The sequence below is a fragment of the Lithobates pipiens genome, unplaced genomic scaffold (genome assembly GCF_037356315.1).
Source record: "Lithobates pipiens isolate NorthernLeopardFrog02 unplaced genomic scaffold, aLitPip1_a1.2 Scaffold_23, whole genome shotgun sequence".
Taxonomy (NCBI): domain Eukaryota; kingdom Metazoa; phylum Chordata; class Amphibia; order Anura; family Ranidae; genus Lithobates; species Lithobates pipiens.
In genome coordinates this window covers 65740961-65768830 of record NW_027507785.1, presented here as the reverse complement: position 1 = coordinate 65768830, position 27870 = coordinate 65740961, and the positions used below count along the sequence as shown (strand labels likewise).

General features: G+C 44.8%; 1 protein-coding gene across 3 annotated transcripts; it reads right to left on the bottom strand.

The window, feature by feature from the left end:
* Positions 1–249: 249 nt before the first annotated feature.
* On the bottom strand, positions 250–27870 carry CIDEC (cell death inducing DFFA like effector c). Of its 3 annotated transcripts, XM_077451781.1 has the most exons (7): positions 27562–27869; positions 22756–22840; positions 15876–15953; positions 9004–9145; positions 6064–6213; positions 4025–4212; positions 250–2424 (listed from the first exon to the last, which is right to left on the bottom strand). In XM_077451781.1, exons 3-7 carry the CDS (start codon positions 15926–15928, stop codon positions 2232–2234), a joined length of 726 nt encoding a protein of 241 aa, XP_077307907.1. In that variant the 5' UTR covers positions 15929–15953; positions 22756–22840; positions 27562–27869; the 3' UTR covers positions 250–2231. The 3 variants fall into 3 exon arrangements, with proteins under 3 accessions (XP_077307907.1, XP_077307908.1, XP_077307906.1); XM_077451782.1 differs by lacking the exon at positions 22756–22840 and having other exon boundaries at positions 27562–27870; XM_077451780.1 differs by lacking the exons at positions 22756–22840; positions 27562–27869 and adding an exon at positions 16794–16921.

The window sequence follows — 27870 nt, the reverse complement described above, 5'->3', positions numbered from 1 at the left end:
GGGTATCCTGTACCCCCAACTCACTCTCCCTTGAGCCAATAACATAGCAAAAAAAAAGATTGATAAGTTTGAAGTATGTCTATTGCTGCCGGTAGGTTGGCCAGTGTCTGGGTGTAGCAATAGGGCATATTACCAGTAGAAAGTCTAGTGGGGCCCATAAATACCAGCAGCAACTTCTGCTGTCATTGCTACATCTGTATAGCATTGTCCCCGTGTTTTTTTGTAATAGTTTGTTTGAAGATGATAGAATTCACAAGTACAAGTGATTTAATAGAGAATTCATATAATGACATTTGTTTACAACCAGAATAAATACATATTATACATCAGTTTAAATACAATATAAAGTAGTATATTAGCAAACTGGTAACAGTCTGTGTTGCTCAGACAAAGCTTGTGAATTCCCACTCATTGCTCCGAAAGTTTCAAAGTCCTATTTATAATTGATATGAATATACTGAACTACAGTACAGAGTATAAAATCCAGGACTCTGTGTGAAGGTACAAGACCTGCCTAGCGGATAATGATTCTCCAGCAGAGTACTGTCTCACCTAAAGTCTATACAAGGATATTAATATGTGATAAGTGTGGAGGGACATGTTTAAAAGTTTTTGAATGGGACATTTATGGAAACTAGAATTCCAGCATTTTGTACCCGATAACACTGGAATAGTGCTGAAATTCAGGCGAGAAGCCATATATGTGAAAAAAAAATCCTGCCAAAGGGCTGTTCAGACAGTTTTGTGATTAACACTTCTGTGCCATGGATGCAGATGATGTTAGTACTACCTGGTTATGTTTTACAGCTTTGCATGCCACCTATTCACTTCCAACCGGCTTACAGTACATCAGGATCATCAGCACTATCCACTGAGCAGAGAGAAGTGCAGAGGGGTCTTTCTGGCAGTGCAGTATGGATCGGGAGACTGGCTGAACAGAATAACAAGTCCTTGGCAGGTAAAATAGTTCCCCTGCATGTATTCCCAGTTGTGTATTTAGTGATTTGCCCAAAGTTTCATTTGAACTGAAAGGCTCATTATGTGACATCCGATGGCAGCCAGCTGCCCGGCCACCAAACATTAAAAGAAAAGTCTGTTTCTTAAAGATCCAGGAAAGGTTAGAGCTGGGTTGCCCACGGTTCCCATGAATATAGTGACTGTCCCATTTTTTGATGACCACCTTTCCTCTTTGGCAATCAGGAAGTATAAGGATGAGACCCTCGGAACCTGCACTGTCAAATTAAGTCACTAATGGCAGCTCCCATATTTCTATCCCGATACCTTCGTTTGAAGACTGCCTTATTGTTTTCAGATAACGGGAAAATCCATCAGTATGGATGGTATGGCAATACATGGTTGGATTTTGATTTGTATTAAAATCTATGAGAATTATTCACTGGTTCTTAACCCAATGGACAATAGAAAAGACTTTTACATTACATGCTTGTAGTAAGCTGGCCATACACTAGTAGATGTTCATTAGAAAATTCTCAGTACATTTGATGGCTTGATGAATGTTATTTGAAAATACTTCAAAATGTAATTTTAACATTCGAATTTGAAACGAATGGACTTTACCAAAAGGAAAACCATGTTCATCTCAAAATTTTTTCATTCAGCTCCTTTGAATGTTCTCATCACTGCGGTCAAAATGAAATGTTGATTTGGCCCAACTAATGTAAAGAGAAATCCAGCAAACGTTCTAGAAATGTAAAATTTTGAACAAAATTCTACTAGTGTATGGCCAGCTAAAAGTTGGAGCAGTAGCCCATAAAAAATCTTTCTGTGCAAGACCACCTCTAGGGTTTGACATCACTAAAGGCTGATTTCTGATTGGCAAATGGGGATGTTTCCTTTTTTTTTGTTTTTATCTTTGTGCATTATGTTAAAGCCCAAATGAGTGTATGAAGAAAAAGATAAACAGCAAAGGACACAATGACTCATTATCTATCAATAGTCTAACTCCACTGAAAAGAGAAATTTGATTGGCTGTTGCACTTTGCCCTTCACCGCTGTGCTTCGCACATCCTTACAGCAAGTGTCATTTTCACAGTATCTACATCCCGGCTGTTGCCGCAGAACGATGTGTATTACGTGCTATCAAAAAAATAAAAATTTCAGATGAAATGTAAATGAGGAACAGCTCATCAGTCCATGACCTGTAAACTCGGTTATTGGTGGAGTGAACAGCTCTTCGTTATGGATACAGAAATTGTCCAGAGTCAGCAAGCTCACGATAAGGCTGGGAGGATCCTCCTAGGATAAAAGGGGATGAAGTCTTTGAGAGCGGGGATCGGCTTCTTCTCTTCCTCCTCCAGCTTCAGCTTTTCACTGGGTTCCAGCAGCTGCTGCACATAGCATGATGTACCCAGGAGGACATGACCTGTAGCCTGCATAGTGTAAAGAGTCCAGCGTAGCGCCTCCCTATGGGGAGAAAAGAAATATTAATGGAAAATCTGGGGCCTTTTTTACACCTTTTGTAGGCAGATGATGTTTTCCCTTCGGTAATAAAAGCAACAAAACCTCTATCCGTTTATTATTGTCATCTGATCTCCCTGGAAAAATGTATGCTCACTCCCAGACTGGAAAAGTAAGGCTAAGACTAGACATGTGGTTGGGAGCATGTTAACCACATTGCGCCCGGCCTATAGGAGAATGGCGGCCGGACGGGGAATCAGTTATCCTGACTGGGCATCACATGACATCCATCAGGATAAGCCGCTCACATGCACCCTTGGGGGCGTGCAGCACAGCGAGCGGTGGTGCAGTGTGTTGCTCTGACACACCACATCTCTGACGTCGGTAAAGAGTCTTTGACACAGTCTCTTTACCATGTGGTCAGCTGTGTCCAATCAGAGCTGATCACATTGTAACCAGGAATTGCCATTTATCGGCTTTTCATCTATTCAAGCTGACTAGGCTCTTTTGACGGGGGGGGGGGGGGGGGGGGTGGGTTTGCACTGATAATCAGCACATCGATCATCAGTGCAGATCCATCAAGAATGCCCACTAAAGTGCCAACCCAGGGTTTCAATCAGTGCCCATCAATAATGCCGTGCCTCCTCATCAGTAATGCCCATCAGTGCCAGCTATCAGTGAAGGGGAAAACTTACTTATTTACAACATTTTATAACAGAAACAAAGAAACTTTTTTTCAAAATATTCTGTCTTTTTTTTTTTTTTTTATTTGTTTAGCAAAAATTTAAAAAGCAAAAAAACACAGTGGTGATCAAATACCACAAGGTGTGTGTGTGTGTGTGTGTGTGTGTGTGTGTGTGTGTGTGTGTGGTTAAAAAGTTTCATAAAAGTTTTAGTGCTGCATAATTTGCGCAATTGTCATTCAAAATGCGACAGCGCTGAAAGCTGAAAACTGGCCTGGGCAGGAAGGGGGTGACAGTGCCCTGTATTGAAGTGGTTAAAGATGTGAGGTTGAGCTGTGCATTAATGACCCCCCCACCAAAGCTGCAGTGGAGGGGGTGATTACATGCTTCGCTTTGTGCAAAAGGTATTGCGATTGGAGCATAGGAAGCACCGCAAATGCCCTGCACCTGCGTGCAATGCACGCGCATCTGGCAAATTTTTTTTGAAAAAAAAATTTGTTTACAATAGAGAGTGAAGAGGCATCACATCACCTCCTCACTGCCTGGCAGTCACCTCTGAAAAGAGACCCAAATGCAGATCAATCTTCAGAGGAGTGGCAGGTTTAGCCGCCCATCTACAACAAAATCTTGCTTTGGTATAATCAGGAAGAATTAGTATCTTGGGTTCCTGCCAACTATTGCCCCAGTGATGCCAGGCCTTATGCCAGGACAAGCAGCTCTGGACTGATGAGCAGGTAAGAATGTAGGGGACAGCTCTGAAAATCCAGTTATTTTTGACTGATCTTTAGTATTTTTTGCAGGTGCTATAGTTGAGATTTAAATCTTATGTTTCAAAGGCCCTGTATGTTTCTGTACAAAATATAGTGTGTGTGTGTGTGTGTGTGTGTGTGTGTGTGTGTGTGTGTGTGTGTGTGTGTACTCACTTCATCACTCGCTTGGCACCGTAGCACTGAAGATCATAGGACACAGTGTACGTTCCATAGAGTGTGGCTTTGACATTGATGCATCCTATGAAATCCTGTGGATGAGTCTTGTACAGGTCGAAGCTAATCCGAACCACATCAATCTTCTTCTGTGGCTTGCTGGACAGAGAAATGTGGTAGCCTGCTGTCTGTGGGGTAAGAAAAGAAGTATTAGACTTATTGGCTCTGATTCCTGGAAATATTTGTCATTATGGCACGTAGAGAGAGGGAATAAAGTATTTGAACCCCTGCTGATTTTGTACGTTTGTCCACTGACAAAGAAATGATCAGTCTATCATTTTAATGGTAGGTTTATTTTAACAGTGAGAAACAGAATAACAACAAAAATATGCAGAAAAACGCATTTCAAACAAAAGGGGCAGACGCAATGAGCATGCCGTTAGTGAAGGTGATCATGCCATCACTGGCGGCTCCTGTGCCGTATGCGCCGGAGTGACGTTATTGCTGCTCAGGCCAGTCACAGCGCCGGAGCAGCGATACCCGGAAGTCACTCCGGGTATTATGGCGGTGACGGAGGACGTGAACGAGGGTCGATTTGGGGGCTTCGATCTCAGGTAATTAATAATGAGCTAGTATACTATGCATACTAGTTCATTATGCCTTTGTCCTGCAGGGTGTTTTTTTGACAGGGTTTACTTCCTCTTTAAAGGGTGTGCTCCTAATCTCAGCTTGTTACCTGTATAAACGACATAGAAGTGCACACCAAAGAGTGAGACACAAAAACTGCACAGGGTGTACATATGGTCCTCCTCTGAAGAGAAAGGACCATTGCCCTGATCCCCTAGTAAGGCTCCAGACAGGGGTTAGGGTACTTCACATGGTCCATCTTGGGCAAAAACCAGACGGACCCCGTTTTCTGCGTGGTCTGCCGTGACAGACCACCCCAAGTACTAGGAGGGGCTCCCCCAAAGGGACCACCCCATGAGAGAGGGCGAACCAAGCCAGAAGGCCATGTCCACCCCCTCTCAAGACGTTCAGGGCAGGCCCGAGGACCCACACCATACTAATCAAACATGAAATGTTTTGCCCATAGGAATTATTAGATTAAAGCCGAATTCCATGGCCAGTTAAGTAGGCACCTTCTCTTAATTATTAGAGTAGAGTGTGACTTGTAACAGAGCATGCATAGTGAGAATCCAGGACAGCGGCTTCCCATCATGTACTGCAGAGTTCTGGTTGGCTTAGCGTGACTGCAAGCAGGTTTCATGAAACTTCTTTTCACAAAGCTGCCTAGTTTGCATAATTTCCACAGATTTTATGACACAGAAAAGGCGGTTGAGAAAATGACAGCTGCGGCACAAGGAATAAATTCTCCAAATAATTACACATCAGTACATGTTCAGTGTTGGCTGCAAAAATACAAAGGACTGTTCTGAGATTTGTTCAACATTCAAATTTGTGTCGTTATGTTGACCACAAACATTTTAATTGGAATACCGGCCATACACTGTGTAAGTTTCTTTCCTGTAACATTTGCTTGATTCCCCCCTCAACACAGACAGTGTTGAGGGGGAAATCTCTCCTGCCGAGCCATTGCAGAAAAAATTATCTGCACTCTGGTTGTTGCTCTTAAAATTTCTTCATTTTATTAAATAGCCACAGTGAACAAAACGCAGATTAAGTCAGTTGGCGGGTTTCAGCCTATAAGGCCTTAGTCATAACCAGGTGGCAATTGGTTCCACTAGATTTTAGTTAGGGGGTATCAGAATAAAGGGGGCTGAATACAAAATGCACGCCACACTTTTCAGGTATTTGTACACAATTTTGAAAACCATTTATCATTTTCCTTGCACTTCACAATTATGTGCCACTTTGTGTTGGTCGATCATATAAAATCCCAATAAAATACATTTTTATGTACATTTTTGGTGGAAACATGACAAAATGTGGAAAATTTAAATTGGTGTGAATAATTTTTCAAGGCACTGTAAGTGTGGGTACTGTAATTTGGTACATCATACATAGTGCTCTGCGCTCACCTGGGAAGGTTTCCAGGTCTGCCCTTTGGTCAGTGCCATGAAGACAACACCGCTATCCACTGACTGAAAGAAGTCCTCGGTGTCTACTCCGGTCCCATCTTCTTCCAGAACCAGCGTGATAGCATCACTCATGAGCAGAGCGTCCTGGGCCTGTGAACAAGGAGAATGGATACAGATGATGCAGGATAACCACATTTCAAACAGCTGTATATATTGTGTAGATAAATTAAAGTGTACATATGGCTTTCTCTGTCTGGCTTCTGCTATAGAGAGTGGGGAACAACATTAGGGACATTTCTGCTCACTTACTGTCCCAGTGACAATGGTTTTACCAGACAGGAAGTGAGGGAAAACCTGCAAAAGGGTTGTAATCATTGCCCCCCCCCCTTCAAAAGAAATAAATACATTTTGGTGGGACATAAACTTTAAAGTGGTTGTAAACCCTGGTAAAAAAAAAAAGAAATCAAAGAAAAACCCTGCAAGACAAAGGCATAATGAGCTAGTATGCATAGCATACTAGCTCATTATGAATTACTTACCCGAGATCGAAGCCCCTGCAGCCATCCTCGTCTCCCCCTCTGGCAGGCAACATCTCTCCCGGGGGTTAATTCCAGGTATCACGGCTCCGGCGCTGTGGTTGGCCGGGGGCCGGGATGACGTCACTCCCGCGATGACGGCACACAGACTGAAGCAACAGCACATACGTGCCGTTGCTTCAGTTTGCCCCATTGCGCATGTGCCAATGTCATCGGCACAAGCAGGAGACACGGGATATCTCCTAAACTGTGCAGGTTTAGGCGATATCCTGGATAGCTACAGGCAAGCCTTATTATAGGCTTACCTGTAGCATAAAGATGTTGTAATAGGTTTACAACTACGTTAAAATTTGTTCTAAAGGCTTTCTTTATCTTAAAGCGGGATTCCACCCTAAAGTGGAACCTCCGCTGATCGGATCCCTCCCCCCCTCCAGTGTCACAATTGACACCTTTCAGGGGGGAGGGGGGTGGAGATACCTGTCAAAGACAGGTATTTTCACCCACTTCCGGGCATAGACTCCCACGGGAGTCTACGCCATTTCCTGCCCTGCCGCGCTGTCTGCTGGGACACACACGGGTCCCAGTGACAGCTCGGAGATTTCCTATTGCGCGGCGCGGCTCGCGCTTGCGCAGTAGGGAACCGGGAAGTGAAGCCGATTCGCTTCACTTCCTGATTCCCTCACCTAGAATGGTGGCGGCAGCAGCTGAGGGCCGAGCGATCGATCGGCCTCGGCTGCCGGCATCGCTGGAACCCGGGACAGGTGAGTGTCCATTTATTAAAAGTCAGCAGCTGTAGTATTTATAGCTGCTGGCTTTTAATATTTTTTTTTTTGGTGGAATCCCTCTTTAATGTAATCTCGAAAAAAAAACAAAAAAAAAACAAAAACACACAAACTTTCAAATATTGCCTCGATCCAGAGCTGTGCCCGAGAACAGCGGCACTCTCCTCTCTCTTACTCTCCTTACTGGACAGGGGCATTGGCAGAAGCCATTGGCTCCTGTTGCTGTCAATCAAATTAAGTGAGGAGGGAGCTGCGAGGTGGGGCCAAAACAGGCTATAGACACTTACAGCCCTGCTCAGGAGTAAGCCCGCAGCATCTGCCCCAATAGTAAGCAGCTTGCTCTATAGGCAGACACTGAAGAGGAGTGGACAGCACCAGCGGGGGACCCAAGAAGAGGAGGTTAAGGGCTGCTCTGTGCAATATCACTGCACAAAACAGGCAAGTATTACGTGTTTGTTATTTTCTGTTTCAATTGTTTTAGCTTAGATGATGCTGAATGTCCTCCACCCAGGAAATATGGCGGGTACTATCTGGCTTGCCGCAGCTTCTAATGCACATTGAGGAGGAGCTCTCAGTGTGCAGTGAAATCAGAGTAGGCCATTTCAGTACAGGGGAGCAGCCTGTACAGCTGTGCAAGACTAAAGGGAAAGCCAGGAGGAGCGTTTTTCAAAAAAATTCCTTTTTTTCTCATTAAGAGATAAAGATCTTAACCCCTTCCTGACCGCCACACGCCGATATACGTTGGCAGAATGGCACGGGTGGGCAAAAGGGCATACAGGTACGTCTTCTTTAAAATGCGGCATTGTGGGCACGCGCGCACGCCGGGTGCTCCGTGACAGCGGGTCCTGAGGACTCGATGTCCGCCGGGTGCCAGCGATAGTGTCACGGAGCGGAAGAACGGGGAGATGCCTTTGTAAACAGGGCATTTCCCCGTTCTGCCTAGTGACATGAGATCACTGCTCCTTGTCATCGGGTTAATACATGTTGTAGTTAGCCCATCCCCCAACCCACAGTTAGATCACTCCCTAGGACACACTTAACCCCTTCATCGCCAATGTAATTTACACAGTAATCAGTGCATTTTTATAGCACTGATTGCTGTATAAAATGACAATGGTCCCAAAATAGTGTCAATAATGTCGCAGTCATGATAAAAATTGCAGATCGCCGCCATTAAAAAAAAATTAACAATAAAATGCCATAAATCTATCCCCTATTTTGTAGACGCTATAACTTTTACGCAAACCAATTAATATATGCTTATTACCAAAAGTATGTATATATCGGCCTAAACTGAAGAAAAAAATTTTTTTTTTTATAGATTTTTGGGGGATATTTATTATAGCAAAAAGTAAAAAATATAGATTTTTTTTTCAAAATTGACGCTCTTTTTTTGTTTATAGCGCAAAAAATAAAAACCGAGGTGATCAAATACCACCAAAAGAAAGCTGTTTGTGGGGAAAAAAGGACTTGAATTTTGTTTGGGTGCAGCATCGCACGACCGCACAATTGTCAGTTAAAGCACCGCAGTGCCGAATCGCAAAAAAGTGCTGTGGCCAGGAAGGGGATAAATCCTTCCGGGGCTGAAGTGGTTAAAACTGATATTAATCCCATTTCCTCACCTTGTTCAGTAGATCTCCCAGACTATCCGCTACAATGCCCTTGCGGACGCTCCGATCCCAGTTACAGACTCTGAAGGGCCGAGGCTTGGACGCCGGGCGAGAGAGGAACTGTTGAGTCATAGTAGCACTGACCGAGACACATCTAAATAAAAAATCATGACAACAGTTACAGTATAGAAATAAGACAAATCTATTTCATGTTCCGTTATTATTGCACGATTGTAAAACCCAAAGATTTTTTTGTCCGATTCCTACTATAAACCAAAAACGTATTCATGAATTCTGGTGGATCTGAGATTGGCCTCCCTCCACGACCTCAAAGTGGAACTTTAGTCAGAAAATTTAGGCGGACCTTCAGTAATTTTTTTGAACTTTCCATCTATTAAATCTTCTGCCCTTGTTGTTTAAACTTTGGCTAGTAACAATTTTTTTTCTTCCAGTAAGAGCCCTTTCACACTGGGGCGTCGGCGGTAAAGCACCCCTATTTTTATTGGCACTTTACCGTTTTTTTAAAGGCACTTTTCTGCGGCCGCTAGCGGGGTGCTTTTAACTGAAAAAAGGGTTAAAAGAGCCAGCAAAGCGCCGCTGCTGCCCATTGATTTCAATGGGCAGGGGTGCTTTAGGAGCTCCTAAACACCTCAAAGAAGCTGCTTGCAGGACTTTTTTTTTTTACATCCTGCAAGTGCACCACTACAGCGTGAAATCCTTTGGGAGTTTCACATTGGAGTGACAGGAGAGGCGCTTTGCAGGTGCCATTTTTAGCCTGTAAAGGATTTCAGTGTGAAAGGAGTCTAAATACCTTATACAGCCCACTTCCTGTTTGTCTGGTCATTAGCCTAGGCTTATGACATCGTACATAGCTCACTCTCACTCTCCTAAGAGTTAGCCAGGAAGGGAGGAGGGATGAGTCATAAGAGGGCTAATGAGAGCTGCAGAGATGGAGGTGTGCCTCTGTGTAAATCCAGGAAGTGAACAGGCAGCCGCTTCAGCTGCCCACAGTTAAAATGCATACAGGCAGACTAAGTAGAGGGGGATTTCTGCAGCATATTTGGCGAGTACAGAATCCCAGTATATATAAAATAATATGCAAAGTGGTTGGAGGGAAGCTTCAGAATAGCAAAAATGTTTTTATTCCAAATTATGTGAACAGACTGCATTTCCTCTTTTATGCCGAGTACACACGATCTGAGTTTTCGTCGGAAAAATCTTGGATGGTTTTTCCGACGGAATTCCGCTCAAGCTTGGCTTGCATACCCACAGTCACACAAAAGTTTCTCTGAACTTTCGACCATTAAGAACGCGGTGACATACAACACTATGACGAGCCGAGAAAATTAAGTTCAATGCTTCCGAGCATGCGTCGAATTGTTTCCGAGCACCAAAGGAATTTTGCACGTCGGAATTGCTACAGACGATCGGAATTTCCAATCGGAACTTTTTCCGTTGGAAAAATAGAGAACCTGCTCTCAATCGTTTGCTGGTGGAAATTCCGCCAGCAAAAGTGCGATGGAGCCTACGCACGCTCAGAATATCCGACCAAAAGCTCTCATCGGACTTTTGCTGGCGGGATTTTCGATCGTGTGCACGCAGCATAAGTCCTGCTAGATCACTGCATGCTGGCTCCTTTTACAGGTATAGATATGGAAAACATTAAAATAATTCCTATGCGGTTTTAAATCCAGTAATTCATGTAGACATGTGCAGTTCGTTTCGTTCTGAATAGATAGTCGGACTAATCTTTCATTGTCTGGAGATATCTGAATTACCAAATTAAAGTATAAACAAAGTTTACCGAATGCTCCGAATAATGGAATTAAATTTGTCTGAATTTCCAAAATTCTATAAAAATTTTACATTAAATTCCAGTCCAAATCGAACTGTAAACAAGTTTTTGAAATTAAATGCTGAGTATGTTATTACAGTACCACTTCGAAATAATGCTGTATTAGTTAAGCCAAAAGGTGATTTAAAGCAGATCACCAAGGTGTGGAACTTCCGCTCATTTGTCCCCCCCCCCCCTCCGGCGCCACAATTGGCACCTTTTGGGGGGGGGGGGGGGGGAACCAGGATATCGGTCTTTGACAGGTATCCTGTTCCCACTTCTGGGAGTCCGGGCCGCGCCCCGGAACATCACCGCGGGGCTCCCTCTCCCTCTACCTTTTGCCGGGCCAGTAGGAGAGAGGAGCGGGGGCCTTGAGAATGCACAGTAGGGTTCCCAGCATGAAGCCGTAAGGCTACACTGCCGGGTTCCCTTACCCGCAATGGCGGCGGCAGCACCCGACAGCTGATGGAAACATCAGCCACGTTGCCAACATCGCTGGGCTCCAGGACAGGCAAGTGTCCTATGGTTAAAAGCCAGCAGCTGCAGTACATTTTTTTTAGGGGGGGTAAAAAGAGTCATTGTAATTATTTGATGAAGATTTTTCCTTTTGTTTGTTCACTTTTCCAGATTCGAACCAAAAAAAAAAAATTGTAGGTTTGGCCGATTCAACGTTTTTGTATCGAAAAAAAAAAAAGGGGGGGGGTAAATTGGAAGAAAATTTGAAAAAAAAGACATGAAACTAGTTCCAAATACGAATTCTAAATATGAATTGAATGAATTTAACTAAACTAAATAACTAGATTAATGAATCTAAATTATTCTAACATATTTTTTCGTCATGCACATGTCTACTACAAGTTCGCACCCTGCTCGTCACATGCTCAGTTGCTCGTTATTTTTTAGGAATTGTGCCAATCTACCGACAACCTAAAGATTTACTGCTGCTCAGGGCTTCTGTAATATGGCAGCCTCCAGCAAGAAGAACCAGGAGCAATGCTGGAGGCAATTTACAGCACATACTTCTTTTGGTAGCACGATTATTAATGTGTAATGTATGTTCCTTGCTAATGAACATTTTTTTTTTTGTATCAAGTTGTTATGGGCAAAGTTCCACTTTAAGTTTTTAAACTCCACCAAGAGCGGCACATAAAACACGATCAGGAAAAGTAAATACCATCAGAAACCTTGGTCATCATAATCTAGCTGTCCATCAGCCTGTGTCTGTGACAGTTCTTTCTGAGAATATTTCCCAACTCTGTCCGTCTGTCCTTTGTCCTCACTGCACACTGATTGTGACTTTTGGTCAGAGTAGGAATGAGTCTTAGACATTGTCATTAAATTGCCAAATATCGGGCTGTCTGACCAGCAAAGTAAACCAAAGGGAACGGTATTCAGCATGAACCCCATGTACAGTACGACAGTCTGAACAAGCCCCCGACAATAATATGGTGACTGCATTTGATTTCTTTTATTTTTCAGACTATTCAGTGGAGGCCAACAAAATGTGCGCCAGATAGATGTCTTGAGAATCCACAATTATTTTGCTGCTGAATAAGTTGAAACAGGGAGATAAAAGACAGCCAATGCCTTTTGGGGGCCAAACAATCCCCCTTCATTGGGGCTTAAGTGACACTAAAGTAAATTTTTTTTAAAAATAACAAACATGTCATAATTACCTCCACTGTGCAGTTCGTCCCTCAGCGGCTCTCTCGGCTCCTCCACACATTAGATAACCCCCTAGGAGAAGCGCTCCCCCGAGGGGGTTAACTTACCGGCGCGCTCCCGAGTCGAGCATTCGGCATCGGCCCGGGCGGCTGCATCATTGGATTTGATTGACAGCAGTGGGAGGCATTGGCTGCGCTGCTATCAATCTATCCAATCAACAGCCGAGAACCCCCTAGCCGAGAGACGGCGCTTCTCCGTGGGACAAGTTTGAGGGTTCAGGTAAGGTCGGGGGCTGGGGGCCAGTCACTGCCAGGTGTTTTTTCACCTTAATGCATAGGATGCATTAAGGTGAAAAACACATACCTTTACAACACCTTTAAAGTGGTTCTAAAGGCTTTTTACCTTCATGCATTCTCTTGTGGATCCTCCAGCAGCACTCCTGGCTCCACGTCCCTCGCTGAGTGCCCACCATAGCAAGCCACTTGCTATGGGGGCACTCGTGCGGGCTGGCTCCCAAACCGTCTCTGTGTCCATAGGCAAACAGAGTGTAGCACGTCCTTATACGTACCTGAGACCGATCTCAATCCAGTGCTGTGCACAAGAGCAGTGGGGCTCTTTCCGCTCACCTAGGCAACTCACCATAGGCAACAGCAGGAGCCATTGGCTCCTGCTGCTGCCAAATCACAGCCAGCAAGGAGAGAGTGGGGGGGGGGGGGGGTGGAACAGAGCCAAGTGTCTTTGGACACAAAGTGTCCACCTGGGAGCAAGCTCACATGAGTACCCCCATAGCAGCTTGCTATGGTGGGCACTCAGCAGGTGGAAGGAGCCAGGAGCACCAGAGTGGGAACTGAGAAGAGGAGGATCGGGGGTTGTCCTGTGCAAAGACACTGCGCAGAACAGGCAAGTATAGCATATTTGTTTTTTAAACATTTATGGGCCTACAATCACTTTAGAAAGAAAACAATGAAAGTCTTCCTATAGGACTTCATCTATAAAAGCTCCTGGAAAAGGGTGCCATGTCAGAAAATAAAGCCTTGTACACAATGGTCATGTATTAGGCCACGTACACACGGGCGGACTGTTCGCCCAACTTTGTCCGCTGAACAGTGTTTTAGCGGACAGTCCGCTCGTGTGTGGGCTTCAGCGGACAGTTTCAGCGGACAGTCTGACGAACAAAGTTTTTCGGAATTTCCGAAAGACAGTCCGCTGAAACTTGGTTTCAGCGGACAGTCCGCTCGTGTGTAGGCTTGTTCGACAAACTAAGTTTCGCGCATGCTCAGAAAGGATTTACACGGCGAAGGTTGCATTGCAGTGTATTGGACGTCGTATTTCCCGTCCCGTCGTACGTGCCGTTCACGTCATCGCGCACGCTTTCAGCGGACTGTTCGTTCATCGTGTGTGGTCAAGTCCGTTCATGCAAATTTTGAGCGGACTGTTTGTCGGATTGTTTGACGAACAAAGTTGGGCGAACAGTCCGCCCGTGTGTACGCGGCCTTAGATTTGCCCGTGCACAAGTTCTAGAAGGCCTGCTTCACACCTATGCATTTATTTTGTGCATTTTCAGTTTTGCAGAAACACACTACAGTCCATATAACACGGTTTCCTATGGATGTAGTTCACATCTGTGCATTTTACGGAAAGAGCCAGGGACTTTTTTCTGGTTTTTGGTTCCATAGACTTCAATGGATCAAAAGCGTGTATTGAAAAAAACACAAAATGCACCTGCAATATGCGAACTGCAACCTGCATACCGTAGGTGTGAATCAGGCCTAAAAAGCCTTTCATCATTTTCTTTTTAATTCCTGATAAAGGGGGATTTCCAGATCCTGAAATGTGTTGGATGTCTAGATCTTCATGTTTTTTTTTACCTTAATCAGCAACAAATGGTAGTGGACTCTTAGCATGACCGACTGACGCTCTTTTTGTCAATTTCTCTTGAGTAACAAACTTCCTGTCCTAGGGTAACTCTTTTCACGCCTTGTACTGTTTCATAGAGGAGGCATAATAATAATAATAATAAATATTATACACACAGATACAGAAACACTAAGTGTCGGATCACACAGGGGCAACCCGACTTACAGCACGACTTTCCAAGGCAAATTGGAGGGGACTTCAGCGCGACTTTCCAAGGCAAATTGGAGGGGACTTCAGCGCGACTTTGAGCACCCTACAACGCAACTTAAAGTTGCCTCCAGGATAGGCGACTTTGGCTGTGGCCAATTACAGAATAATCAGCTCTGAGGGAAGGAGGGGGTTGCCTGGGTAAACGTGGGGAGTACCGGGGTAAATTATTTTCTTTTTTCTGTAAAGTTGCTTCAATATACTTGGAGATCCGACTTGGAGGAGACTTCCATTGAAGTCTATGGGTACAAGTTGTCTAGAAGTCGCCTTGAAGTTGTACAGGAACCTTTTCTGAAGTCGGAGCAACTTCAGTAGTCTACATTAATACGGCTCTCATTCACTTCTATGGCATTTCTTATGCCCAGCAACCTGGGGCGACTTGAGGACTTACAAGTCGGATCCCAAGTTGTTGTAGTGTGAACAGGCACTAAAAATAAGAAGCATCGGCAGAAGAGCTTACATTCAAAAACAAGAAGAGTGAAGTCAATTGTGTGTTTTGACTTGAATATAAGCCTCTTTAGAAAGATGAATATTGAGGGAGGGATTCCAGAAGGGAGGGTTGGAAAATTCAGAAGGGAGTTCCAGAGAAAGGGGGAAGCATGAGAGATTACAAGAAGATATATCATTGTGGTGTGAGATAAAATGTTTTGGATTTGTGTATCAATGTCATATGCCTCTTTGGACATATAGGTATTGAGGGCATGATTACAAAAAAGGGAAGGTTGGTAAATTCCTGCACACATAGGGAAGGGAGGATAAATTCCCACGAGAGAAAACAGGATAAATCATTGGGGTGTGAGATAAAATGTTTTGATTTGTGTATCAAGATTATATACCTCTTTGTACAGATAGGTATCGAGGGAGTGATCTCAGGAGGGAAGGTCGGTGAATACCAGTCAACATGGGGTAGGGAGTGCTAGAGAAAGGGAGCAGCATGAGAGAAGACCATAAGAAGAAAGGGTATTCTTTTTAACTAGATGGTAGATTATAGGCAAAAGGACCACACACCTAGTTCACCTCTGGAGTAAACCTGCAGGTCTATTAGATAAAAGGGCAAAGAGCAATGATAATAAAGTGCAATTACCAAAAGCAACTAGCATTTAACTTTATGGAAAGCAGATCATTAAAAAAAAAAATGTATCGGTAGCTATGGATCATTGAGCCATCTACATGGGTATTTGCCTTGCTGAACAACTCCATTAGGTAGGTATGATAGAATTTGGAAAAAATGGAAATACATAACAGAAAGTTATATTCTTACTTGGAAAGAGATCTGGGGGAGAGGAGACTCAGTGACTTCATGGCGTATTCCATATTTGTAAGAACGATCTGCTCTACTCTGAAAGAGAAAATGGAATTTAATATAAATATCTTAGATTGTAAGCTCCTTGAGGGCAGAGACTGATGTGAATGTACAATATATATGTAAAGCGCTGTGTAAATTGACAGCTCTATATAAGTACCTGTAATAAATAAAATAAATATCCCACCTTGTACAAAGGCACAGGAGTTATTGTCAATGGACTGGATGTGAAAAGTTCAGGTCCACATCCCTAATACATAGTGTGTGCAAAAAGTTCCTCACACATGGGACTTTACTGGACCATGAACAAAAACAATTCTTATAAAAAATAGAAAATGTATTACATAAATTTATGTAATACACTTTATATTTTTTATAAGAATTCTTTGAGGACTTTTTGTACAAAGGCACAGGACTACTATACCTTGTAAGCCAAGCCATACTATATAGTCATAAAGGGCATAGGCTTAAAAAGAAAACGGTTTTGTGTTATGTATATTAAATTTTTAAAGTTTTTAAAAACGCAATTGATGTTTCTTCACAAGCATTTAAATATCTCTCTCTTTCTTCATTCAACCAGACAACCAGCTACATATAAGCCAATTCCAAAAAAAAAAAAAAATTCCAAAAGAAGAATTTTAAAAAATGTAGCTGCAGGTGACATTACATTATATATATATATATATATATATATATATATATGCGCATTTCATCAGGTTAGACATTCCAGTTTGCCCAGCTGAGAACCCAGAGAAGCAAAGAATTGTAAATATGTTCCCACCTTTACTGAAATCTATTAGTAGCCTTTTAATAAAAGCAATGATTTCCTATGCCCAAAAGGCAGCCAGTACACAGGTAAAGCCTGTCTATACTTACTCATTGGCCATTGTATCAGATGTCTGAGATGTTCACAGGGAACTTGTGTAATGTAATTTGCAAGTATATCTGGCTTTCTATCTAGTCTTATATACTATCTACTCATTGATTACATCACACAGAGTGCAAAGTCTCTGCCACCGAGTAATTTCTCCAGCTCCACCCAAAGTAGCCCAGTACGTAGAGAGGACAAGGTCTGCTCTGGTGAAGGTTCAAAGGTGAATGATGACGGTTTATGAGTCACTTGTCAGTTTAAACCCTCATGTGATTTAATTTTTAAAAATATCACATGCTGTAATGTTATAGGAAGACTCCAGCCAAAAGAGGAAAACTTGGTGGGTAATATGCTTCCAGAAGAACATGGACACCATACAGACATTGATTTGGGGTTTGTCTCTTCTGCGTATAAAAAAGGAGTGCACCTTAGGCTGGCCATGCATGGTTAATTTTTTTTCGTCCAACAGGTTGAACAAAAAAAAAAAAAAAAAGGAAGAAGAGAGGAAGAGTCGATTCCCCCATCCACACATTCAAGCTGGATGGGGAAACCACTCCCGCTGCGATATTGTATTCTGACAGTAGGGAGCCTTCACCGCTGTCAGTATACAAATGATCAGTGTTGCCAGCTATAGGCGGAGGCACTGATTGTTCAGCAAAGACCTGGCAGGCTGGTTGTACACAATTCGATTGATAGATTTGTGTACAACCAGCCAGCCCATACGTGGATGGAAAATTTGCACCAAAGTGGACACACTTAAAACACTGAGAACTCACCACCAAACCACTGGGAGAGATGACCTGTGAGCTCCACGTCCAGGTCTGGTAAGCTGTGCTAATGCTGCCCTTTTCAGACAGGGGGATCTTGAGCCAACACAAACAAAAGGACGTAGAGGCCTAGTGCCTTACCAACAACATTTTATAGACAATTTAAAACCATACAAGTGCATACTCACAATAGCCAAAAATAAAACAGCTATATACATGAACTCAATTGGCAAGGTGGGGGCCTTGATTAAAGATGAAAATCACATGACCCCTGACATCAGACTTACCACCTGACGCATTTCAAGGAAAAAGCCCTCTTCTTCAAAGCAGAGCCTCTGCTCTCATTTGGATTTAACTTCTCAATAAAATGTTGTTGGTAATGCACTAGGGCTCTTGGCCCTTTTTTTTTATGTTATTTTATGGATCGAAATATGGCCGGTCCCTGCCAAACCGCCTGAATTTTGATCCATGTATGACCAGCTTTACTTAAATCCCTTGTCTTTATCAAGTCCAGGAATGAGGGGTAGGTGTTTGTGGGCTACTACACAAATGTGTTTGGTGTTAATTTATGTAGCTGCAGTGTAACAAGGTGGGAATCTAGAAATTGGCAAAAGTAGAGAGTCAAGTGGTGTCCTCATAGTAAGTAGTAATGTTTAGACCGCCGTCAGGGTTTTTTTTTTTTTATTGTGGTCTGTGTCCCTGCAGCAGAGATTAACCCTCTTCATTTGTCCTGATGACCCTTGTCATCTTGACAGAAATTGAGAGAAAATCCCAAATTTTGAGAAAAGCTGACCATACTCTAGTCAAATTTTGAAAAAGTTTCAAGAATTTTCATTGAACTCTATAATCTTCAGCAGGATCAAATCAAAATTAGTTTTCAAACCTAGGAGATGAGGATACCATTCCACTGACTGAGTAAAAATAACAATTATATCAAAGGCCTAAGCAAGACAATATTACGCTATGGTCTACTTTAGATCTCTTTTTTGGGCTGATTATTGATGCATTACCCACGGAGTTGCAGACCATATTTTAAATCACCTGAGAATCTATCAGTTTATATTATCCTGGGGTTTCCTGCTGAGCAAAGGCCTGGGCTGGGCTAAAGCCATATGCTTATCCCTGTGGGTCGTCTGGTAAGCGTGTTCTCTGTGTGGTGGTGGTTAGGGATAAGCTCAGGCGTGTTCGAATGGAACATGTGCAAAGTCCGCCAGGAAGTGGGTGCAGCGCTGCGCTAATCACAGGCAGCGAGACATTGCCTGATCTCAGCAGCCGCAAATCGGGGCAATGTCTCGCTGCCTGTGATTAGCGCAGCGCTGCGCCGACTTCATGGCGGGCTCTGCACGTGTTCCATGCGAACACGCCTGAGCTCATCCCTAGTGGTGGTTCACTTGTCTGCATTAACATCACTGGGGCGTTCCATGTGCAATGCAGTGTCACGCTATGGTCTGTCTAATTTCTTTTTTTCTAGGCTGATTGTCAAATCATTTCCCATGGAGCCACGGATCTATGGTATCCAATTGAGGGTTACATCAACTTGTATGCTGAATTCTCATAGTGAAAAGCAAAGGCCTGGGCTGGGTTAAAGCCATAATTTGCTTGCTATCTGGTAAGTGTGTTTTCTATGAGGTGGTGGGACATTAATCTGTGATAGTATGAGTGTGTTGTCACCCTTTTGAAGTCTTTCAATCACACACAAATATTGGAACTGTTATTCCCTGCAATTGGATGTATGGACTGTAATTAGCGCAATTATTCTCCTTCCCATCATCAAAAAACAATCACCCAGGGAAGAAAGGAAAGAGGTGCCTCTGCACCTCTCCTACCTGGGCCTGGCCAGGAACCTGGGCGCCTTCATCCGCCATCTCTGCTGAGGACTCAGTCTCCTCCATCCCGTGCGCTGCAGCAGCCACCTGTGTGTCTCCCTAAATGCAGCTCCTCTGGCGTCCATTGCTCAGGAGTGGAAGGAAGTCCCAATCAGATGACCCACCCCTCCTGTGTTCCAGCAGCCGGAACCACATGCTGCTACGCCCGCCGGAACTCTCGGGCCCCCCAGGAATGATGTCACCCGCCTTTCGGGGCTCAGCACCGACATGCCGAGACCTGGCACATACTCTCCATCTGAGCACACCCGCGGCCCCCCGCGCACACAGGGCGGATGACCACCAGCGGACCCTTATGCCTGTGAGCAGACGAAGGAACGGGCACCGGAGCAACCCGGCGGCGCAGTGGTGTAGTGGTTAGCACTTTCACCTAGCAGTAAAAAGGGTCGCTGGTTCGAATCCCAACCACGATACTACCTGCCTGGAGTTTGCATGTTCTCCCTGTGCCTGCGTGGGTTTCCACCGGGTACTCCGGTTTCCTCCCACACTCCAAAGACATGCAGGTAGGTTAATTGGCTTCTGTCCAAAATTGGCCCTAGTATATGAATGGGGACCTTAGATTGTGGGCTCCTTTTGGGTAGGGACCAATGTGAGTGTGCAATGTACAGGGATAGGGGTAGCCACTCACTCAGGTTGAACTGGATGGACTGGTGTCTTTATTCAACCTTACTTACTATGAAACTATGAAACCCCCCTCTTGTGTGGGAGGGAGCTGGGCTGGTCTGATACAGAAAACAACAAAGGTACTGCCAAAACCCCCTCCTCGGAGAGGGCGCAGTCGACAACCGCAATGGATGCCGGGGCTTGTAGTTCATTCACACACAGAGCTGTGCGAATGAATGACAAAGCCAAGTGGGCGGAGCCCCGCAGGGCCACGCTGATTCTAAAAAGGGACAACTAGTACAGGAAACTTCCTCCTGTACTGCTGCCACAGGGAGGGGTAAATCGGGAGGCAGCTGCAGCATTGGGAGCATGTTACATATTCCCAAAGGTGAACTTATCCTTTAACCACTTGAACACCAGGCCTATTTATAACACTTGTTGTTTACAAGTTAAAATCAGTATTTTTTGCTAAAAAAATTACTTAGAATCCCCAAACATCATATATCACTTTTTAGCAGAGACCCTAGAGAATAAAATGGCAGTCGTTGCAATATTTTATGTCAGACTGTATATGAGCATCAGTCTTTCAAATGCAATTTTTTGGGAAGAAATACACTTCAATGAATAAAAACAAACAAAAAAAAAAAAATGAAAAACAGTAAAGTTAGCCCAGTTTGTTTGTATAATGTGAAAGATGATGTTACGCCGAGTAAATAGATACCCAACATGTCACACTTTAAAACTGCACACACTCGTAGAATGGCGACAAACTACAGTACTTAAAAATCTCCATAGGAGACGCTTTCAAATTTTTTTAATGGTTAGCAGGTTAGAGTTACAGAGAAGGCCTTGTGCTAGAATTATTGCTCTCGCTCTAACAATCGTAGCGATACCTCACATGCATGATTTGAACACTGTTTACATTTGCGGCCGTTATTTAGGTATTTGTTTTCTTTGGAATGCGAGCACAGAGGGATTGGCCCTTAAAAAAAAACATATTTTTTTTTTTTTTTACACTGTCCCTTTAAAAAAATAAATAAAAAATCTGCTCAGTTTAGCTTCTGTTTTCATTAATTGTTCATTGATTGTATTTTATAAGACATTGGATGTTATTTACAAAAGGCAAATCCACTTTGCACTACAAGTGCAATTGAAATTGCACCGAAAGTGCGATTGGAAGTAAAGTCGCCGTAGATCCGAGGGGGACATGCAAGGAAAATAAACAACAGCATTTTAGCTTGCATATGATTGGATGATAAAATCAGCAGAGCTTCCCCTCATTTCAGATCTACCCCTCAGATTTACAGCGACTGCACTTCCAAGTGCACTTTGCACTTGTAGTTTGCACTTGTAGTGCAAAGTGGATTTGCCTTACTTAAATAACCCCCATTGTCTTGTTGCTTTCATAACAAAAATATTGAAAGTTAAAATCACTCCTGATCACTTTTATTGCTGTCAAAAAGAATGTAAAATCCCTTGTGACAGTAATAGTCAGTGACAGTTTCTCTTTTTACGGAGGGATCTCCACTCGACTGCACTCAAAAGTATTCAAAACACTAAAATTGGCATTTTTCAATACTGTGTATGTCTTTAATCTTGCGTCATTGGCTGCCGAGTAGACCAGAAGTGACGTTGCTTCTGGGTTACTACATCGGAGACCCAATCAAAGTCGAGTCTGGCTTTTTTCCCGGACTCCAGCCAGCCTATAGATGTGCCGGCTGGTGGCTCGGGTCTCCCGGAGGAACGGAAGATGGGGGGGTAATAATAACAGCTGAGCGGCTGCTTAGCCACATCAGTTGATATCACAAGAAAGCCGACCATCGGCTCTTAAAAACGGTACCTGTAGGCATCATCCCGGTACAACCACTTCAACAAAATGACGTACAGGTACGTGATTTTGCATGAAGTGGTTAAAACGGGCCATAGATGATATGATTTTCATTCCTTCCATCATGGGTGGAAGGAAAAAAATAAAATAAAAAATTTGCTTGATCCCCCCCCCCCCCCCCCCCCCATCAACACGGTCAGTGTTGATAGAGGAATCCCTCCTTTGGAGCTATTGTGTTCTGCCAGAAGGGGGCCTTTCCTGCTGGCAGAACACGATTACTGCTAGCAGCTATAGCCATTGTCAGTAATCGCTTACAAAAAAAATCCTACTGGCTAGTTGTACTGAAGTTGATTGTACTGAAGTCGACCCATCAATCAACTTCAGGACAACCAGCCTGCCCATAGATGGATCAAATCTTGGTTGGTCCCTGCTGAACCGGCCAAAAATTTGATCCATATCCAACTTTACAGTGGTGTAGTGGTTAGCACTCTCGCCTAGCAGTAACAAGGGTTGCTGGTTCAAATACAAACCACAACACTATCTGCCTGGAGTTTGCATGTTCTCCCTGCGCCTGCGTGGGTTTCCTCCGGGTACTCCGGTTTCCTTCCACACTCCGAAAGACATGCTGGTAGGTTAATTGGCTTCTATCTAAATTGGCCCTAGTATATGAATGTGAGTTAGGGACCTTAGATTGTAAGCTCCTTGAGGGTCGGGATTGATGTACAAAGTATACGTAAAGTGCTGCGTAAATTGACAGCTCTATACAAGTTAGGATGCTAAAAGACATGGGCATTCAGGCAGAAATCTTCTAAACACGGCAGAGGCTTCTGTAAAGTAGCAAGGTCAGCAGAGGGGGAATTAGCTGTAAAGTATAAATAACTCTCACCGTCCAACTTCTCTTCCACCTGTTGAGGACCCCCCACCCGTCTGATCCACTTCTGGATCCCAGCAGCCCGCGATACGACTTCTGTCTGAAAAAGGACAGTGAAACCAAATAATGAAATCAATAAAACTGTTGGAGGGTATATATCATTATATTTGTCTGGTTGTTTTTGTTTGAAGGACAGACCATCAGATACGAAGTGTCCGATCTCTAGAAAACATTACTAGTCCCTTTAAAGACAGAGCAGTCAGCCTTTGTTTAGCCTGTAATGGGCGACAGCAGCTATGAATGGGATGTTCTCCGCCTTGTACACAAAAAGGCAGAGTGCCAGATAACACAACCACTGTACAGGGAGGAGACAACCACAATTACTAGTAGCTCATGTTTCAGGTAAAGCCTAATTTCAAGGTAAGCCTCACAATCATCATATGTATTCTTCTTGACTCTTGGTGAGCTTTGTGTATTTCTCCCAGATCTGTGCAGTAATCCAGTGTGAGACTTCCTGTAATTAAGACCGCTCACTGCTGCTCTCTCTCCTTGTGCAGGATGACTGGTCTGGTCGCCGCCCCCCTCCTGTAGTTTCCTACAAGCAGCCTGTAGTGGGTGGAGCCTGCTGGCTCCTCCCACAATTCTGCTCTCTGCACAGGCTATGTACAGCACAGTGATGATCACCGCAAATATCGGAGTTTGCACACAAAGCGGGCTATTCAGAAATATAGCTTAACCCCTTTGATGTCTCCTGAACCCTTAAGGAGTTTAGAATGCTGGGAGGCAGGGGGGGGGTTTAGGATCATGTCCTGCTGTGATTGGCTGTCACAGCGGTCATATAATAATAAAGCTTCCAATAGCAAGTAGCAACCAGGGGCTTTCCATTAGCTACCGGTAACTGCGCTGGGAGAGGGTGCGCTCTTGGCACTGGTGTATTTGCACTAATACACGCAAATATGTGGCGTCTTGGCACCAAGGCCCACCCGCCAAGAGGCCGCATATTTGCCAAGGTCAATGAAAGTTTTTGTGTCCGGAGTCTTTAAAGGAATCATGTCATGAAGTAGGGTGTATGTCTGGGGAAAAAAAATACACAAAAAAAAAAAAAACACCACAATACAGGCACATTTTCTAAATTTAAATTTTTTTGTCTCTTTAAAAACTCTGCAAGTAGCATTACTATTATTATTATACACGATTTATGTAGCGCCAACAGTTTACGCATCGCTTTACAATGTATAGGGGGGGGCGACAACATAATTACACTACAATACAAAAGGTACAGGAGGGCCCGGCTCGTAGAGCTTACATTCTAAAAGGGAAGGGGTGGTGGTACAAAAAGGTAATAGCTGCAGAGAATGATTTGATGGGGGTAGTACAAAAGATGTCTTGTTGAGTTTTTAAATGCTAGACCACAGAACATCTCCCCTTATGTGATGGACAGGAGGAGAGGGGGTAAGTGTTCTGTAGTTCAGGGGAGTGAATTGGGCAAGGCTGACAGCACTGTTTGAGATTTTAGTGCAGCAGAGGCAAAACAAAAAAAAAAAAAACAAAAAAAAAAGGATTATATTATACTTAGTTTTTGCTGACAACTTGGCTCTCTCGCATTAAAATCTCAAAAAAATAAATTTTATATATATATATATATATATATATATATATATATATATATATATATATATATATATATATATATATACACACACACACACAAGCCCCCCCTGGATTTCATAGGATGAGCTGGGATTTTTGCATCATTTTTTAAAACAAGGGGAAATGTGTATGTATTGCAGCGATGTATTGCACATTTATTATTTAGACCAGATACATGCTTTATTTTATTAGGTCATACAGGGTCTGCAGCCATATAAACTCTAAGCCAACCATAAATAATTTCTCAACACCCCCCTCCCCAATTATTCTGCACGGCTGACAGCTTCATCCTACTGTGTCTAATTAATGGATTTTTTTTTCACATATTGGGAGGAAATCTCTTTTCACTATAATGACACATATATATATATATATATATATATATATATATATATATAGGATCATTACAGCCCACAAACTATGCTGAAAGTCACATGGTTTGCTGATATAGGACTACCTTGAGATTCATTTTGTTTGTTTTTTTACATATTACCGGAATGAATGAATGAATGAGATAGAAAACATATTTCAGGATTATTTTATCTCACTTATAGGGTTTTTGGGTGATCGGTTGTTTTCATGTGCTTTTTAAAGAGCAGCAGATATCAGTGCACAGGATTTCAATAAGTTGGTGTCCGCTTCATCTGATGGGGCCCCTTACATCACAGCCCCCTCCATACATGTCCCCATCACAGCCCCCCCCATGCATCAGTGTCCCCATCACAGCCCCCCCCATACATCAGTGTCCCCATCACAGCCCCCCCCATACATCAGTGTCCCCATCACAGCCCCCCCCCCATGCATCAGTTTCCCCATCACAGCCCCCCCCATGCATCAGTGTCCCCATCACAGCCCCCCCCCATGCATCAGTGTCCCCATCACAGCCCCCCCCCATGCATCAGTGTCCCCATCACAGCCCCCCCCCCATGCATCAGTGTCCCCATCACAGCCCCCCCCATGCATCAGTGTCCCCATCACAGCCCCCCCCATACATCAGTGTCCCCATCACAGCCCCCCCCCATACATCAGTGTCCCCATCACAGCCCCCCCCATACATCAGTGTCCCCATCACAGCCCCCCCCATACATCAGTGTCCCCATCACAGCCCCCCCCCATACATCAGTGTCCCCATCACAGCCCCCCCCATACATCAGTGTCCCCATCACAGCCCCCCCCCATACATCAGTGTCCCCATCACAGCCCCCCCCCATACATCAGTGTCCCCATCACAGCCCCCCCCATACATCAGTGTCCCCATCACAGCCCCCCCATACATCAGTGTCCCCATCACAGCCCCCCCCCATACATCAGTGTCCCCATCACAGCCCCCCCCATACATCAGTGTCCCCATCACAGCCCCCCCCATACATCAGTGTCCCCATCACAGCCCCCCCCATACATCAGTGTCCCCATCACAGCCCCCCCCCCATACATCAGTGTCCCCATCACAGCCCCCCCCATACATCAGTGTCCCCATCACAGCCCCCCCCATACATCAGTGTCCCCATCACAGCCCCCCCCATACATCAGTGTCCCCATCACAGCCCCCCCCCATACATCAGTGTCCCCATCACAGCCCCCCCCATACATCAGTGTCCCCATCACAGCCCCCCCCATACATCAGTGTCCCCATCACAGCCCCCCCCATACATCAGTGTCCCCATCACAGCCCCCCCCATACATCAGTGTCCCCATCACAGCCCCCCCCATACATCAGTGTCCCCATCACAGCCCCCCCATACATCAGTGTCCCCATCACAGCCCCCCCCCATACATCAGTGTCCCCATCACAGCCCCCCCCATACATCAGTGTCCCCATCACAGCCCCCCCCATACATCAGTGTCCCCATCACAGCCCCCCCCATACATCAGTGTCCCCATCACAGCCCCCCCCCATACATCAGTGTCCCCATCACAGCCCCCCCCATACATCAGTGTCCCCATCACAGCCCCCCCCATACATCAGTGTCCCCATCACAGCCCCCCCCATACATCAGTGTCCCCATCACAGCCCCCCCCCATACATCAGTGTCCCCATCACAGCCCCCCCCATACATCAGTGTCCCCATCACAGCCCCCCCCATACATCAGTGTCCCCATCACAGCCCCCCCATACATCAGTGTCCCCATCACAGCCCCCCCCCATACATCAGTGTCCCCATCACAGCCCCCCCCATACATCAGTGTCCCCATCACAGCCCCCCCCATACATCAGTGTCCCCATCACAGCCCCCCCCATACATCAGTGTCCCCATCACAGCCCCCCCCATACATCAGTGTCCCCATCACAGCCCCCCCATACATCAGTGTCCCCATCACAGCCCCCCCATACATAAGTGTCCCCATCACAGCCCCCCCATACATAAGTGTCCCCATCACAGCCGCCCCCCCATACATAAGTGTCCCCATCACAGCCCCCCCCATACATAAGTGTCCCCATCACAGCCGCCCCCCCCATACATCAGTGTCCCCATAACAGCCCCCCCATACACCATTGTCCCAATCACAGCCCCCCCATACATCAGTGTCCCCATCACAGTCCCCCCGCATACATCAGTGTCCCCATCACAGCCCACCCCCATCAGTGTCATCTTTACAGCCCCCCCACCCATGCATCAGTGTCCCCATCACAGCCCCCCCATACATCAGTGTCCCCATCACAGCCCCCCATACATACATCATTGTCCCCATCACAGTCCCCCCCATACATCATTGTCCCCAGTACAGTCCCCCCCCATACATCAGTGTCCCCATCAGAAGACACAAAGACCAACTTATCTGAATCCTGTGCACAGGATGGGGTGGAGGATCTCCTCGCAGGCCATAGCTTGGAGACCCCAATCTACAAGATCCCTGTTACCGGTTCAAGAGCAATTGAAAGCGGCTGATCACCCAACACCCTATGAGTGTGATAAAACAATCCTAATATATGTTGTTGTAATTCATTCATCCATCTCCCATTCAGCTAATGTAAACATATTGAATGTTTGTAGCATTTTCCATATAAATGTTCTGTATATGGGCAAACCTTAGAGGGTACTGTGCTAATAGAATGACACATTTAAAGGGGTACCAACATAACCCACATCAGGGGTACCTGTCATGCCTCTTATGATAAACACTAATATAGGATCCTCATTACAAAATAAGATTAATAAGAGAAGTACTCACAGAGGATGGATTGGGGTCAGTCTGTCCTCCTCCAGCTGGCTGTCAGCTGTTCCCTATTACCTGGATGGTGAGTTTTGTGTGTATGATGTGTCCCCTCCCCTTCCCCAGCCTGCTCAACTGTAATGAGTGAGCTCAGGTCATGACAATACAGTGCTCATCCCCCCCATCAGTGTGGAAATAAACAGGAGGAGAGGTCAGTAGTCATTAGCCCATCCCTGCATTGCATTCCTGGTTTATTGCCACAGGCTCCTGCCTACCCCCCACCCCCATCTCAGCCTGCTGTCACTGAGCTGTTGCAATGGCTGCACT